Genomic DNA, 16,839 nt, shown 5'->3' with positions numbered 1-16,839 from the left:
TCTAATGGAGCAGATCATCCTCCATAATGTGGGTGGGCCTCATCTAATCAGTCGAAGGTCTTAAGACCAAGGTTTCTGAAAGAAAGAATTTGCCTTCAAAACTGTGACATAGGAACCCTGCTTAGGTTTCCAGACTGCTTGGCTTGCCCTCTGGATTTTGGACTCAAGGCTGTAACAACACCAAGCTTTTCCTGGATTTTCAGTCTGCTGGCCTGTCCTATAGATTTCAGACTTGCTAGCCCCTATAACTGTGTGAGCCAATTCTTTAAAATATCTACCTCTCTTGGCTCTTTTTGGGTCTCAAGCCTGCCAGTTCTTTGACTGGGATTTACACCAACACTATTGATTCTCCTGCATCTCCAGCTTGACAATGGTAGACTTTAGGGCTTCTCAGCTTCATCATTGTGTGAGTCAATTTCTTTCTTTCTTTCATTTTTAAAAAATATTTTATTTATTTATTTATTTATTTATTTATTTATTTATTTATTTATTTATTTATGAGAGAGAGAGAGAGAGAGAGAGAGAGAGAGAGAAGGAGAGACACAGGCAGAGGGAGAAGCAGGCCCCATGCAGGGAGCTCAACGTGGGACTCGATTCCAGGACTCCAGGATCACGCCCTAAGCTGAACGCGGCGCTAAACCACTGAGCCACCCGGGCTGCCCTCATTTTTTAAAAAAATATTTTATTTATTAACTTGACAGAGAGAGAGAGAGAGAGAGAGAGCACATGCAGGAGGGAGAGGCAGAGGGAGAGAGAGAGAAGCAGGCTCCCCGTGAACTCTGACTAATACAGACCTAGATTTCTCCTCCCAAGTGAAAAATCTATTAAAGCCCTTGGAAGAAACTGTGTACTTTTGATTTGAAGTTAAGAGCCAATGGTCATAGTGTTCTGCTGTGAAGACTTGATCGTAGTTTAATAATGTGGGGAGATGGAATCTTCCTTGCAGAGCAGGCTAATGGCTTTGGAAATCTCAGGCAATGTCTCAGCTTCTTCAGAGCTTTAAGTGGGTACAGAAGCTTAGGGCTGACTCAGGCATGATTTTTCCTCCTGTTTGGGGTTTTTGTTTTTGTTTTGGTTTGGTTTGGTTTGTTTTCCTGTGTAGAGTGAAGTCAGACCTAGCAATGTTTTGGTGATGTTATTACATCAACAAACTCTGTCATGAAACTTTAAAATATTCTTATTTTAAATGTTCTCTGCTAAGTCCCCAAATCACAGTCCTGGGGGGAATAATGGAACTAATCTGGCTTCATCCTTCTCAAATTGTGTCTATGAAACATACATTCCTAAATGTTCATCGGTGGTCCCTGAAGAAAAGAGGATTCCATGACAACGTAGGTTTGGTGGAGACAGCATACACTCTCTCCTTTTTGGAGAATCCAAATGTAGTTCGATGAGGTTTGAGGGGCCTCTTGACTTGGAAGTAGAGACATCAAGTAGACAATTGGTAGTTGGGTGTGGATTTCAGGGACAAGGTTGGAGTTACACACATAGGTTTGGAAGTTAACACATTTAAAACCACAGACAGAGGGACGCCTGGGTGGCTCAGCGGTTTGGTCCTGCCTTCGGCCTGGGGCATGATCAAGTCCCAGAATCGAGTCCCGTGTCGGGCTCCCTGCATGGAGCCTGCTTCTCTCTCTCTGCCTGTGTCTCTGCCTCTCTCTCTGTGTGTGTGTCTCTCATCAATAAATAAATAAAATTAAAAAACCCCCAAAACCAAAAACCAAAACCAAAGACAGAGAAGAGATTATTTGGGAGATGGTTTGGAAGGAAGAGGTGTGTGAAGTCCGGAGGTGCTGCAGCTCTCTTGTGACCTGGAAGGGGAGGACCCAAGAGTAGAAGATGAGATCAAGACCTGAGTTGAGACCAAGAGTTGGATGCTTAACCCACTGAGCCACCCAGGTGTCCTTACCTACTATTTTATTTGTCAACACAGCAGAACAGATTACATACTTGCTCAGTAACTTGCATTTTCCACTCAGTTATGTATGGTTCACATCAGAACACATCTGGCACATTCTTTTTGATGGCAGTGTAGTATTCCACCGGGAGGCCCATTGATGGACAGGCTTTTGTGAATACAAATGATGTAGCAGCAAACATCCTTGGGCACCTGACATCAGGCACCTGAGCAAGCTCATCTGTCAGAAGCAATAGTGCTTCCTTTCCTAAGAGTTGTCAAAGCTTTGTTCTTCTAGTTTCTACCCGTCTTCCCAAGCATGGCCCACATTGCCTGCTTCTCTTTCTCTTGACTCCATAAGTACTTACAGTATGGCTTCTGCCCACAAACATACCTAAAGGGCACTGGTGACCTCCTTCCTTAGGGCATCGCCTCTGACTTTTCTGTAGAATTTGACCTCACTCCCCATCCCATCCTGAAACTCTCCTCGCTTGGTTATCTTTGTCTTTCCATTTCTCTAAGCACACTTTTCCTATGACCTTTGGCAGCCTCAATGTCTGGCAAGAGCTTGTGGGAGTGGAAGCTGCTGGGGCAGCCCTTGGGCTGTACCCACTGACCTCAGTGCCTGGACCCCAGAGGAATGGGAGGTTTTGATCAATATCTGAATCCACACTCTCTCTTAGGCTCAAACCCTTCATTTAAAAACAAACCAAAAAAGTGTTGTATTTAATTCCCACATTTTATGTTATTATCATCACTATTTTAATGTTTATTATATACCATTTAAAAAATATGAAAAGGTGTAAGGACACCTGGGTGGCTCAGTCGATTTAACATCCGATTCTTGATATTGGTTCAGGTCTCTATCTCAGGGTTGTGAGTTTAAGCTCTCTGTTGGGCTCCAGGTTGGGTGCAGGGCCTACTAAAAAAAGGTGTTGGGTGCCTGGGTGGCTTACTGGTTGAGCATCTACCTTTGACTCAGGTCGTGTGATCCCGGGGTCCTGGGTTCAAGTCCGCACCATGCTCCCCTCAGGAAGCCTGCTTCTCCCTCTGCCTGTGTCTCTGCCTCTCCCTTTATTTTTTAAATAAAATCTTTTTAAAGAGTGTCAATAATAACAAAGAATACAACAAAAGAATAACACAACAAATACCAATGTATCCACCATTTGGCTTCGTAAAATATGACCAACACAACTGGAGGCTCTTTTGTACCCTCCCTGCACCTCAGAGATAATCACTGTACTGAATGCGGAGTTTGTCATTCTCTCACATTTTAACTGAGTCCTGAATTTCTGGCTGACCTCTCTGGATATCTCTCTATGGGGATCCCATTCAGTATGGTGAAAAGCAAATGCAAGTGATTCCATTTATATAAAAAGGAAAATGTGCTCTATACATCTACCTATCATCTATCCTTAGAAATCCTTCCAGAAATATCTATATTGGGGTTGACCAAACAGAACACGGCAGCAGGCCTTTTTTCACACTTCTGTGATACATCCAAATATAGTTTACCTATCTGCTCATTTGTGTTTTCTAAATTTTAAAAAAGATTTTATTTATTTATTCATGAGAGACACACACAGAGGCAGAGACACAGGCAGAGGGAGAAGCAGGCTCCCTGTGGGAAGCCTGATGTAGGACTCGAACCTAGGACCCCGGGATCATGCACTGAGCCAAATGCAGACGCTCATCTACTGAGCCACCCAGGTGCCCGCCCTTGTTTCTAAATTTTCAACAGTGGAGCATGGATGACTTGACTATGAATGCCCCAAACCTATCGTCCCTGAAACCCTCTTACCAACTGAGCTTTAACCCCAGAAGTCCTTATTTCTGTTGGAATTCCATAGTTCTTCATAGGTGTGAAACCTGGCAGGCATGCTTGATGCCCCTTTCTCTCTTTCTCATTCCTTCAGTGGTTGAGTGGATTTCTATTGCCCCTGTTAGATTTTAAGTTCTTAAGGGGGTTCAGACCTTATGTGTCTCCCTGGGGGCCTATCACCCCGCACAGCTCGTGAACAGATGGTCCCAAAGCGGTTATCGAACCTTCCTGCCTGATGCTTCGGGCTAGTCTACACCTTGCAACTGTCACTTGGCTTATTTATAGAAATTTCCTCTATAAATAGACAGTTTCTGTTTCAGGTATGTTTTTTGCTCTTGATATTTATGCTTCGATCTCTTACCCTCCCCGGGCCTCAAACTTAGAAACCGGAATTGGAGCTGGTATTCAAATCCTTAGTCGAGGTACAAAGAGCGCCCAGAAGAACTAAATCATAGTTGTGAAGTTCTTTTTCTTTTTTTTTCGCATCGACATTCTAACTGCTGTCACTACATTTGCTGGGGAATTCCTGACGAGATTTTACTTGTCCTTCCATGCTGTTCTTTCTGGGGCTTTCTTGTTTCTCTTTGTGATCAAGTTCCAGATGGCTCAGCAGTGCTTCCAAAATGAATATTTTGACAGATTGCTTAATGCTTGCAAACCATGTCACCTTCGATGCTCTAATACCCCTCCGGTACCATGTCAGCATTATTGTAATGCAAGTAAGTAATCCTGCTTGAACAACTCATTCGTTGGTGTAACCTATTTTCTCTACTTTGACTACTTATTCAAAGAGTAAAAACATTGTGGGGAAGATGGTGAGGTCTTCTGTATCAAAAAGAGAAAGGAAACAAGGCAAGTATTTGAATGCCAATGGGACCAAAGTAATTACTCAGAATTGAGCTCAATTTGATGCAGTGCTGTTAGCACATGGATTTTTATCAACTCTTCTAATTAAGTGTTATTTAGGATTTACGAGTCAGTGCTGATGAATTAGGGGAATTGGATGGCAAATAATCTTTACTTGATGTGGATATTATGTTGTCAGTTCATTATCTCTCTGATATTCTTTTAATTCAGTGAAAGGAACAAATGCAATTCTCTGGACCTGTTTGGGCCTGAGCTTGATAGTTTCTTTGACCATTTTCGTGTTTATGTTCTTGCTAAGGAAGATGAATTCTGAACCATCAAAGGACGAATGTAAAAACACAGGTTGGTTGAATGGTCAGACTTTGGAATCTATTTCCAAGAGGTGGCTATTGTGATTTGAGTTCCTTCTCTTCTTTTTTCCTGTTGAGGTATTTCTTTGGTTAGAGCCCTTTCGAGCGTGTTAGAGGACGGTTGTATTAAATGAACTTTGGGGCAGGAGCGAGCTGTCTTCTTTTTGGTGTTTGTCTCTTCTTTGTAGGTGCCCCACAGAGTTAGCCTTCCCCTATAGTTTTCCCTCAGTAATTACTCTTCTGAGGTACTGGACTTCCTTGGCAAACATCCATCTCTTTGACCAAAGTTAGCACATTGATTAAACGTTTACTTACTCTCAAGAAACTGCAAGCCCAGTCTGCTACTATCAGGAAAAATGTATTTGGCAAGATCCATGGCCTTATTTTTAATACAAATGTAAACATTTTTTTGCTTGGTGAATATTTTACTGCCCCCAAAATGCTAGAAATGAATAGAACCAGTTGTTCCTGGATTATTTGAGCAGTCATTTTAAAGATCATTATCTTTATTAAGCAGCAGAGAACCAGTCTGAGAGAAGTGAATGTTCTACTTAAGGGCTTTTTAAGATAAAAATATTTCTGCAGCACCTTTGCCCATGATCTGATTTCCCAAATGCTTTGCAGCCTTTGGCCTATTTCTGATGCATTTATTTTCCATGTATAATCTGTAAAGCACCCCATCATTTGTCTTCTAATTTGCAGAAAAGGGAGGTAGATGGCTGTTCCACATAATTTACTCATTTTTCTTTTCTCAGTTTTCTTTCTTTCTTTCTTTCTTTCTTTCTTTCTTTCTTTCTTTCTTTCTTTTTCTTTCTTCTTTCTTTCTTTCTTTCTTTCCTCTTTTTTTGCCTGGGGTCTGAGAGACAGGTGGGTAATGACTTTAAGTGTGACATTTTGGAAGATGGAGTTATTCTGTGGCAGGTTGGGGAAGTAGTAAAACTTACCTTCACTGGCATATAAATGGGGACATAATAGAGACTCCTTCCATACATGATCACAAAAAAATTCATTATAAAATTTTTTAAAAAAAGATTTTATTTATTTATTAGAGACATAGACACACACACACACACACACACACACACACACACACACAGGCAGAGGGAGAAGCAGGCCCCATGCAGGGAGCCCCATGCTCGATTGATCCCAGGTCCCCAGGATCACACCCTGGGCTGAAGGCAGCGCTAAACCGCTGAGCCGTGGGGGCTGCCCAATATAAAAAATTTTTGATATGATAACAAATGATCTGTAAGAGAAATATCCTTACTTTGAATTCTAAAGTGTCCCCCAAAGGCTCATTTTGTGTGTAACATATGGTAATCTGTCATTTCCACAAGTGTAAAATAGAGCCCATAACTTAATGCCTTCAAGGGCCAAGTGGGTAACCAGTGAATGTAGCGGGCCAGGTGGAGGTTTCAACAGTTGAATAGCCAGGGCCCTTCCTCAAGGAGACAGCGGCTATTGACTTCAGGCAATTGCTTCCATGGAGGAAGGTTAGCTATTTGTTGTTTTTTTTGAAAGAGACTTATTACCTAGATTTGCACATCAAATCCCTTGAAGGCTTTTTTTTTTTAATCTCTTGATTTTTATTTTTTAAAAATATTTGTTTATTTATTTGTGATAGACATAGAGAGAGAGAGAGAGAGAGAGAGAGAGAGGCAGAGGGAGAAGCAGGCTCCATGCGGGGAACCGATGCGGGAACCGATGCGGGACTCGATGCCGGACTCCAGAATCGTGCCCCAGGCCAAAGGCAGGCGCTAAACCACTGAGCCACCCAGGGATTCCTAAATCTCTTGATTTTTAAACGTGGACCAACAGGGGGTACCTGGGTGGCTCAGTGTTTGAGGATCTGCCTTTGGCTCAGGTTGTGATCTCTGGGTCCTGGGATCCAGTCCCACATTGGGCTCCCTGTAGGGAGGGAGCCTGCTTCTTCCTCTGCCTGTGTCTCTGCCTCTCTCCTTGTGTCTCTCATGAATAAATAAATAAAATCTTAATAAATAAATAATAAGGGATCCCTGGGTGGCTCAGCGGTTTAGTGCCTGCCTTCGGTCCAGGGCGTGATCCTGGAGTCCCGGGATCGAGTCCCACGTCAGGCTCCCTGCATGGAGCCTGCTTCTCCCTCTGCCTCTGTCTCTGCTTCTCTCTCTCTCTGTGTCTCTCATAAATAAATAAATAAAATCTTTAAAATAAATAAGTAAATAAAAAATAAATAAACAAACGGAGGCCAACATAAAGCATATAAGCAAACATTTAAAAACACTGTATGGGCCTAAACAAAGTCCAATGTGGCCTATGGTCAGTTCCTGACTCCCAGTGCAGGACATTTGTTTTGTAGGAGATCTGTCTCCATTGCTTTGGGCCCTAAGGTGTCCTGCTAAGACTGCCAGGACGGCACCACCTGGGAAGTTGAGGTTAATCGTTCTGTTTCTATACAATCAGGATCAACTCTCCAGAACGAGGCGGATGCTGACCAGGAGAAGGGCCATGATAGCAGGGCCGGCGAGGAAGTTCTCTCGAGGGGCCTGGAGTACACAGTGGAAGAATGTACCTGTGAAGACTGTGTCAAGAGCAAATCAAAGGTGGATTCTGACCATTTCTTTCCACTCCCAGCTATGGAGGAAGGTGCAACCATTCTTGTCACCACGAAAACAAGTGACTACTGTAATAGCCTGCTGGCCAGTGTCACAGAGATGGAGAAATCCATTTTTACCAGATGATTAACCATTTCAACTGGTCAGAGCTGCTTTGAGAATCTTAACGTCAGAAGGAGTAATCTCTTTAGGATGATTGTACTTATCAGTTGCGGATAGAGCTTTTTGTCCTAATTCTAGAAAATCTTTATGTTAGATGTACTTCCCTACTTTATTGTTGGGAGCTTACCTGTGGAAATTTTCTTGGTTTCATGATTAAATTCTTGACTTACTGAAACAAAGCACTGCAGTGTGTAGATCCCATAGTCCCACATTTCTGTGGCTAGCCCCTTTCTCTCCTATACACACATATATGCATATATGCAGGCCAGATTTGATTATTATTATTTTTAAAGATTTTATTTGTTTATCCATGAGAGACATAGCGAGAAAGACAGAGACATAGGCAGAGGGAGAAGCAGGCTCCCTTTAGGAAGCCCAATGCGGGACTCCATCCCAGGACCCCAGGATCATGCCCTGGGCCAAAGGCAGATGCTCAACCGCTGAGCCACCCAGGCATCCCTGATTTTTATTATTAAAGAAAAGCAAGGTTATTTATGTATTCCTGGAGACAGAAGAAGCCTAGAGTCAGCCACACTAATTTAGTGGGCAGTGCATGAGTACAAGGCTCAATCACTTGTGAGCTTTCAGCTTAATGGAGACATCAGGCATTATTACAATCCCATAAATAAATGTGTAACTGCAAACTGTGATAAAGGTATAGCAGGTACCATTTTAAGACCCCAATGCAGGTAGTAATAATGATAGCTAAAACCTAGCCTTCCTAGGGCGCCCTGGGTGGCTCAGTTGGTTAAGTGTTGGACTCTTGATTTCAGCTCAGGTCATGATCTCATGGGTCATGGGATCAAGCCCTGTGACTCAGGCTCTGTGTTCAGGAGGGAGTCTACCTGAGATTCTCTACCTCTCTCTCCCTCTGTCCCCTCTCCCCCCACCTCTCACATTCTTTCTCTAATAAATAAATCTTATTTTTTTTAATTTTTATTTACTTATGATAGTCACAGAGAGAGAGAGAGACTGGCAGAGACACAGGCAGAGGGAGAAGCAGGCTCCATGCACCGGGAGCCCGATGTGGGACTCGATCCCGGGTCTCCAGGATCGCGCCCTGGGCCAAAGGCAGGCGCCAAACCGCTGCGCCACCCAGGGATCCCTCTAATAAATAAATCTTAAAAAAAAAAAAAAACCCAACAAAAAACTTAGCCTTACTAATGTGCCAGGATTGTTCATGCTTCATCTGTACTAATTTAATGCATACAATAAACCACAAGATAGGTGGACAATTATTACCTCCATTTCAGACAATGGCAGAAACTGAGTCAGAGCAAGGTAACATAACCAGTAAATGGCACAGCCAAGATTTAAACCCAAACATCATGATTTTTTTTTTCTCTTTTCACATCATTTGAAGTCCATTTGAGTTCCTCATCTCTTTGGGCTATAATCTTAGTCATAATTGGGAAGGAGAGATTCCCTTTCCGGGGTTGTGCATAGATCCTGAGGTGTTATGGAAAGGTTATGCAACAGGTGATGATGGCCTCTGATAATATGTTGACTTTGATTGTTGTTAAGATGTCCGCTGGCACCATAGCATAGACTTCAAAGTCTTGGGGCTGTGTGGCTTCTTCTTTTTTAAAAATATTTTATTTATTCATGAGAGACAGAGAGAGAGAGGCAGAGACACAGGCAGAGAGAGAAGCAGGCTCCATGCAGGGATCCTGATATGGGACTCGATCCCGGGACTCTAGGATCACAGCCTGGGGTGAAGGAAGGTGCTCAACTGCTGAGCCATCCAGGCATCCTGGGGCTATGTGGGTTCTGTGTTGGGTTTAGGATATGGGGAAACTTGGTGAGCCCTTTTTGCCCATTGGGGGCCCATAATGGTCCCATTCCAGGCCCTTGAGGGCTACAGGAGACAATATAGTACAATGGTTAGGCACTGGCTCTTTTTTTAAAATTTTTTTTATTTATTTATGATAGTCACAGAGAGAGAGAGAGAGAGAGAGAGAGAGAGAGAGAGAGGCAGAGACATAGGTAGAGGGAGAAGCAGGCTCCTTGCACCGGGAGCCCGACGTGGGATTCGATCCCAGGTCTCCAGGATCGCGCCCTGGGCCAAAGGCAGCAGCTAAACCGCTGTGCCACCCAGGGATCCCAGGCACTGGCTCTTAGAGCCAGATTGCCTGGGCTTGAATGTTGGTTCTGTTACTAGAAGTTATAGACTTTGGGTGACTGTGAGAGTTACTCAACCACTTGTGCCTCAGTTTCCCTATCTATACAATGGGAATAATAATAGAATCTACTTATAAAGTTGTTTTAAGGATTAAATAAAAACACATAGACACATTCATTTGCACACATACATGTGTGTATATATATTTACTTTTTTTCCATGAAAGTATTTGGTTCATAATATACTTTGAGTTACATTGCTGGAATGATTTTTTTTTAAATTTAAATTCAATTTGCCAACATATGGTATAAACACCCAGTGCTGGGATCCCTGGGTGGCGCAGCGGTTTGGCGCCTGCCTTTGGCCAGGGCACAATCCTGGAGACCCGGGATCGAATCCCACGTCGGGCTCCCGGTGCATGGAGCCTGCTTCTCCCTCTGCCTGTGTCTCTGCCTCTCTCTCTCTCTCTCTCTGTGTGACTATCATAAATAAAGAAAAATTAAAAAAAAAAAACACCCAGTGCTCATCCCATCAAGTGCCCTCCTTAGTGCTCGTCGCCCAGTTATCCCATCCCCCACTCACCCCCTTCCTCTGTTTCCCAGAGTTAGGAGTCTCTCATGGTTTGTCTCTCTCTAATTTTCCCCACTCAGTTCCCCTCCTTTCCCTTATAATCCCTTTCACTATTTCTTATATTCCATGTATGAGTGAAACCATAGATGATTGTCCTTCTCCAACTGACTTATTTCACTCAGCATAATACCCTCCAGATCCATCCACGTCGAAGGAAACGGTGGTTATTCATCTTTTCTGATAGCTGAGTAATTTACCCCAAAGATACAGATGTAGTGAAACGCCGGGACACCTGCACCCCAATGTTTACAGCAGCAATGTCCACAACAGTCAAGCTGTGGAAGGTGCCACTATGTCCTCTGACAGATGAATGGATAAAGAGGATGTGGCCTATATATACAATGGAATGTTACTCAGCCATTAGGAGTTACAACGTTTAAAGGGAGTGGTTGGAGGTAGAAAACATTACAGCACAAGCTACGAGGTCACTAACTTATCCAGCCTCAAGTGCCATGAAGGTAAGGTAGGGGGCGCTCTGAGAAGGTAAATCACGTTATCCTCCCCACAACTCCATGAAGCAGGTATTTGATGCTTTCCTGGGGGTTACTGAGGCTAGAGGACCTGAACTAAGCTTTTGGGGGTGGGGAAGTTGGAGGGTGGATTTAGGCACGTAGATTCTTGAGGATTACAAATTAACAACTGTAAAGTATAATTTTGAAAATGGCAAAGACAACCCCACCAATCAAACACAAAAATTTTCATCTCTCCATTCTCTCAGTACCTGCCACATGTGCCATTTCGACACAATTGTTAATCATGGCATACAGAACACTTTGCATGGGACTTTTTTTTTTTTTTAACTTAATGCATTATCGTGAGCTTTTCCCCATACTTCCATCTTATAATTTGCATTTTCAGCTACTGCAAGAGATTCCTCATGAAGTGGGTTATGATTTGCTTAGTTATTCTTCCACAGTTGGGGTTTGGTACTTTCCACTCTTTCACTGTCATAAATAATGCTGCATGACAGCCTTCTCCAAAGAGCTCTTGACTTCTCCTGAATCCAAAAGATAAACTGCCAGCGGCCAGAGGTTTTGTGTTGAGACAGTGTAGTAGGAAGACCGTGGAGTTGTAGGTCACACAGAACTTGGCTGGAATTCTGCCTCCACTTACCTGCAGGGCCTAGTCCTCAATTCAGTGTATTCTATGTGGATCAGGATTTATTAGTGGATCATTCAACTGTCTCCATTAGCATAAAAAAGAAAGAAAAATAGAAGAAAATACATTACCCATGTAATTGTTTTGTTAAACATCTCCTTAAATGTATGCATGTGTACACTGGGTTGGAATGTAAAATGTATTTGTTTACTCCAGGTTTTGGGCAAAACCAGTTGGAAAAATGCCCTTTTAACCTATCTGGGTCCCCTCTCCTCCATGTTCAAAACGGGGCAGTAACCTGAGCTTCATGTTATGAACACGTGTTGGCCCAGCAGCATCCATCCACCTTCATCTCCAACGCCACCGTACCCCAGGCATACTACTTCTTGTTGGGCAACCGACTGCAATGGCTTTCTAACCAGGTGCCCCTTCTCCACCCTGCCCCACTACAATTCATTCTTTTTGTTTTCTTTTGGGTGGCTCAGTGGTTGAGTGTCTGCCTTTGGTTCAGGTTGTGACCCCGGGGTCCTGGGATCAAGTCCCATATCGGGCTCCCCACAGGGAGCCTGCTTCTCCCTCTGCCTGTGTCTGTCTCTCTCTCTGTGTCTCTCATGAATAAATAAATAAATAAAATCTTCAAAACGAATTCAGATCGCGTCACTCCTCTGCTTACATTCTTCCAACGGCTCCCCATTCCCTTACCTACTTAAAGCGGAAAAATCCGAGACCCACAAGTCCCTCCATCCAGCTCTCCGACCTGTCTCACCCACCCCCTGGCTCCAGTCAACCCCTCGAGGCGGGACCTTTGCACCTGCTGCTCCTTCCTGGGACACCTGTCCTGTGCATCTTCCACGGCCGCCTCCCAGCCATCGGTCAGGTCTCCGCTCAAAGGTCGGCTCCTGAGGCGCCCCCCCCGCCCCGCCCCCGGAGATGCCCGGTTCCCACGGCTTGGCCCGTTACCCGATTTCACTTCCCTCCTAGCCCCTCCCGCTCCCCGGGACAGTGCGGGCTCGGTCTCCTCGTGGCGGGTGCGCGGCCTCCCCGGCGGCTCGGTCCAGGCGCGCCCCGCGACGGTCGCAGCGCGGCGGGTCTCCCACCTGCCGGCTCCCCCGACCGCCCCCGCCCCCGCCCCCGGCCGGCCGTGTTTACCTTCCGGGTCGGGGGCGGGCCCGCGGCGGCGGCGGCGCTCCACTTCCGGGGCGGGGCGGGGCCGGCGGACGGGGCGGCGCGCTGTCTCCCGGCCTGTCTGGAGCCCGGCGGCGGCGGCGGCGGCGGCGGCAGCGGCGGCGGCGCAGGCACCGGGAGCGGCACCATGAGCGGTGAGTGGCGGCTTGGCCGCTGTCACCCGGCCGGGCCGCCCCGGCTCCCGCCGCTGCAGCTGCGCGCTCCGGCGCCGAGCCCCGCGTCCCGCCGGCTCGCAGACCCCCGCCCCGGGCACCTGCGCTCCCCCGGCGTCCCGAGCCCGGGCTCCGGTCCCCGCCTGCGGTCCGCCGCTCGCGGCCAGCGCCTGGGCGCCCGTGCGCAGCCCCCGGCCTGCAGCCCCCCGGCTGCCCCGACCCCCAGCCCAGCCCCGCCCCAGCCCCAGCCCCGGGCCCCCTGCCCGCCAGCCATGCCCGTTCCCCGGGCCCCCTGCCTTCGCCCCGGTGCCCCCCCGGGCAGGGTGCCGGCCCCGGACACTTCGTTTGCGCCCCCCGGGGCCCCGGGCCCCCGCCCCCGGAGGACCGACTTCTCCAGCCCCTTTGTCTTCCCCGCCCCTCCCGTCCCCTCGCGCCCTGTCCCCCGCCGCTTTGCTGGTCAGCCCCCGGCTGCCCCTCTCTGGTCCGGGCTCCTTACATTTTCGTCTTTTTTTTTTTTTTTTTTCTTTTTTTCTTTTTCTCTCCATACTCCCGCTCCTTTGCAGTTCTTTGAGGTCTCTCCGCCCTGCCCTGCACCCCTGCCGTCCTTGTCCCCTACTGAACCCATCCGGGTGGCCCCTTCCCCGGTGGCCCTTTCCCAGCAGCGTCCCCCCTCCCCGCCCCCCAGCAGCCCCCAGACCCCGCAGCAGCCCCCAGCAGCCCCCCTCCCCGCCCCCCAGCAGCCCCCAGACCCCGCAGCAGCCCCCAGCAGCCCCCTCCCCGCCCCCAGCAGCCCCCCTCTCCACCCCCAGCAGCCCCCAGACCCCGCAGCAGCCCCCAGCAGCCCCCCCTCCCCGCCCCCCAGCAGCCCCCAGACCCCTCAGCAGCCCCCCTCCCCGCCCCCCAGCAGCCCCCAGACCCCGCAGCAGCCCCCAGCAGCCCCCTCCCCGCCCCCAGCAGCCCCCCTCTCCACCCCCAGCAGCCCCCAGACCCCGCAGCAGCCCCCAGCAGCCCCCTCCCCGCCCCCAGCAGCCCCCCTCTCCACCCCCAGCAGCCCCCAGACCCCGCAGCAGCCCCCAGCAGCCCCCCTCCCCGCCCCCCAGCCCCCCCAGCCCCCCCAGCAGCCCCCCCTCCCGCCCCCCCCAGCCGCCCCCCTCCCCGCCCCCCAGCCGCCCCCTCCCCACCCGGCCGGCAGGGGAGGGGCGTGGTTACGGTGCGGAGGCCGGGAGCGGGAGGCAGGTGGGTGTGGACCGCTTGTGCTCCGTGTTTCTGAAGTTTAGTCCCTAGACTTGGCCGTGGATTCCCAGCCGTCCTCCGAAGCCATCTATTGGTGTTTTGGTGCTAAGTCATTCCTGGGTGTTTGAGCGTGGAGAGCGGCTCCGGGAAGCCGCGCAGCCCGCCCCGCCCGCCCCGCCCGGGATCTGGGTTTGCTCGGGAGGACCCGCCTCCCTCAGGCCGCCCGCCGGCCCCGTAACGTGGACTGGCCTCAGGAGTCCCCGCATCCAGCTCCAGCTCCCTTGGCCCTAGCCCTCCACCCCGGCTGTCTGGAGGGGGCGGGGAGGGGGCAGGGCGAAGGGGCTGTGTCTCTCTGAAGTTTTAACTTTTGAGTTATCTCCATGGATTTTATTTTTTAAGATTTTATTTATTCATTAGAAACAGAGAGAGAGAGAGAGGCAGAGACACAGGCAGAGGGAGAAGCAGGCTCCTGCAGGGAGCCCGATGCGGGACTCCATCCCGGGTCTCTAGGGTCACGCCCTGGGCCTAAAGCAGGTGCTAAACCGCTGGGCCACCCAGGGATCCCCCGGAGGATGATGATGATGATGATGATGATTTTTAAACAAGCCGTGCACCTTCTGTTTTGCTGGTGTTCAAGAGCAAGATTTGTGAAATTGTTGGTCCTAATGAGGGAGCTGGGAAGGGGGCTTCCTGGAAGATAGTCTGTCCAGCTTCTGTTGTCAGAGCAAATGATTTTTTGGCCTAATTGGATTTCTAGGTCCTTGAACATTAGTGATAACTGCAACAAAGAGGTGGTGAGCTGGTTTCCACCCAGGAGATAGTAAAGCCTGGTTTAAGCGCAGGCCCTGGAGCCCGGCAGGCTGAGTTCAAATCCTGACTCTGCCACGTAAAGCTGTGTGATGTAGAGTAAGTTACTTGACCATTCTGGAAGTGCCAGCCTAGAGTAAGTTACTTGACCATTCTGGAAGTGCCAGCCGAACGGGTATAAGTCATATTACCTGTCATCAAGGCTTGTTGCAGTGGCTAAGTAACTTTATACAGCTTGGTACTGTGCTTCTCACATGGTATGTATGCAGGAACTTGGACCAGTTGTGGTTTTCATAAGGACCCTCTGAGGTTCAGGTGGGGTTGTTATCTGACCCAGCTCTGAGACAAGGGGCTGGGGCTAAGTACGCCTTGAAAATCTCTTGCTTTGATTTTTTTTTAGCATTTTAAAAATTTTATTTAAGTTCAATTAATTAATATATAGCGTATTATTAGTTTCAGATGTAGAGTTTAGAGATTGCATATAACACCCAGTGCTCATTCCATCGCATGCCTTCCTTAATGTCCATCACCCAGTTACTGCATCCCTCCGCCCACATCCCCTCCAGAACCCTCAGTTTGTTTCCTATAGTTAAGAATCTCTTACAGAAAACCTCTTGCTTTTAATATGACTAAAGAGACTCTGTCTCAAGCTTAGGGTTCTGGACCATTCTCTTCCTTTGATCACAAGAGCAAGTGAAATTGACAAGCCAAGGGAAATTGATCAATGTGTCCTTCAAGAAGCCACTTAATATCAAAGATAAGGAGGCTTTAAAATTTAATTTAAAAAATCATTACAAAAGGAAACCAACAGATGGCTTTTTTTAAGGAAAAAGCTCAGGATGAAAGCCTTCTTTTGGAAAGATTGTAACTGTGGCAGAAAAAGTGGTTGCTGAGGACAGAAGGAAATTGCAAGGTATTTTCAATTTCTTCTTTCCCCCCATAGAACTAATTGAAATACATCACTGTATAAGTTTAAGGCAAACAGCATGATTGACATATATTGTGAAATGATTGCCATAATAGGCTCAGCTAACATCCATCCTCTATGGATATGATGAAAAGAAAGAAGAAAAGAATAATTTTTTTTTCCTTATGAGACCTCTTAGGCTATACTCTCTTAATGTCTTCCTATATGGGGATCCCTGGGTGGCGCAGCGGTTTGGCGCCTGCCTTTGGCCCGGGGCGCGATCCTGGAGACCCGGGATCGAGTCCCACGTCGGGCTCCCGGTGCATGGAGCCTGCTTCTCCCTCTGCCTATGTCTCTGCTTCTCTCTCTCTCACTGTGTGCCTATCATAAATAAATAAAAATTTAAAAAAAAAAAAAAAAAAAAAAAAAAAAAAAAAAAAAAAAATGTCTTCCTATATGTTGCACAGCAGTATTAGTCATCATGTTGTACATGACATCTCGAGTCCTTATTTATCTTATAACTTGGAAATTTGTACCTTTTGAACCCTTTCCTCCTATTGCCGCCTTCACATTTCTTGAGAATACAATTGAAATAGTCTTCCCACCTTTGGGATTGATGATCAGCATACAATAAAATAGTGTTGCTTGGAAGTATTTCCTCTCTTTCCTCTGTCCTTTTATATAGAAAATCTCAAACATCTCAGTGGAGAGAATAGTGTAGTGAGCATTCATCATCTCATGACCATCCCCTATATACTTATTTCTTTCTTACCTCTGTCCCCAGTTTGTTTGTTTGTTTATTTATTTATTTATTTAAAGATTTTATTTACTTATTCATGAGAGACACAGAAAGAGGCAGAGAGAGAGGAAGAGAGAGGAGAAGAAGGCTCCATGCAAGGAGCCCAATATAGGACTCCATCCCAGGACTCCGGGATCACGCCTGGAGCTGAAGGCGGCAGCTCAACCGCTGAGCCACCCAGGTGTCCCATGTCCCCAGTTTATTTTGAAGCAAATCC

General features: G+C 47.4%; 3 protein-coding genes across 12 annotated transcripts in view; 2 read left to right on the top strand and 1 right to left on the bottom strand.

Annotated features, from left to right (window-relative positions):
- Nucleotides 1-4,159: 4,159 nt before the first annotated feature.
- Nucleotides 4,160-7,868, top strand: TNFRSF17 (TNF receptor superfamily member 17). The gene is made up of 3 exons (XM_041747313.1): nucleotides 4,160-4,438; nucleotides 4,797-4,928; nucleotides 7,376-7,868. Exons 1-3 carry the CDS (start codon nucleotides 4,321-4,323, stop codon nucleotides 7,651-7,653), a joined length of 528 nt encoding a protein of 175 aa, XP_041603247.1. The 5' UTR covers nucleotides 4,160-4,320; the 3' UTR covers nucleotides 7,654-7,868.
- A 2,360-nt stretch (nucleotides 7,869-10,228) lies between these two features.
- LOC121486883 (collagen alpha-1(I) chain-like) lies at nucleotides 10,229-13,619 on the bottom strand. 8 transcript variants are annotated; one of them, XM_041748283.1, is made up of 3 exons: nucleotides 12,242-13,617; nucleotides 11,555-11,624; nucleotides 10,229-10,290 (listed from the first exon to the last, which is right to left on the bottom strand). In XM_041748283.1, the coding sequence occupies exon 1, from the start codon at nucleotides 13,419-13,421 to the stop codon at nucleotides 12,246-12,248; it is 1,176 nt and encodes a 391-aa protein (XP_041604217.1). In that variant the 5' UTR covers nucleotides 13,422-13,617; the 3' UTR covers nucleotides 10,229-10,290; nucleotides 11,555-11,624; nucleotides 12,242-12,245. The 8 variants fall into 8 exon arrangements, with proteins under 8 accessions (XP_041604217.1, XP_041604220.1, XP_041604223.1 ...); XM_041748286.1 differs by having other exon boundaries at nucleotides 10,233-10,290; nucleotides 11,555-11,620; nucleotides 12,351-13,614; XM_041748289.1 differs by having other exon boundaries at nucleotides 10,236-10,290; nucleotides 11,555-11,620; nucleotides 12,500-13,619.
- SNX29 (sorting nexin 29) overlaps nucleotides 12,764-16,839 on the top strand; it is a 535,216-nt gene continuing 531,140 nt past the window's right edge. For all 3 annotated transcript variants that reach the window (XM_041748281.1, XM_041748280.1, XM_041748282.1), the window contains exon 1: nucleotides 12,764-12,858. In XM_041748281.1, the coding sequence (XP_041604215.1) occupies nucleotides 12,852-12,858 (7 nt within the window). In that variant the 5' untranslated portion in view covers nucleotides 12,764-12,851. The remainder of the gene's footprint in view (nucleotides 12,859-16,839) is intronic.

The sequence above is a fragment of the Vulpes lagopus genome, chromosome 3 (assembly GCF_018345385.1).
Source record: "Vulpes lagopus strain Blue_001 chromosome 3, ASM1834538v1, whole genome shotgun sequence".
Classification (NCBI taxonomy): Eukaryota; Metazoa; Chordata; class Mammalia; order Carnivora; family Canidae; genus Vulpes; species Vulpes lagopus.
Note: the sequence above shows the minus strand (reverse complement) of the source record. Positions and strands in the feature narration are given on the sequence as shown.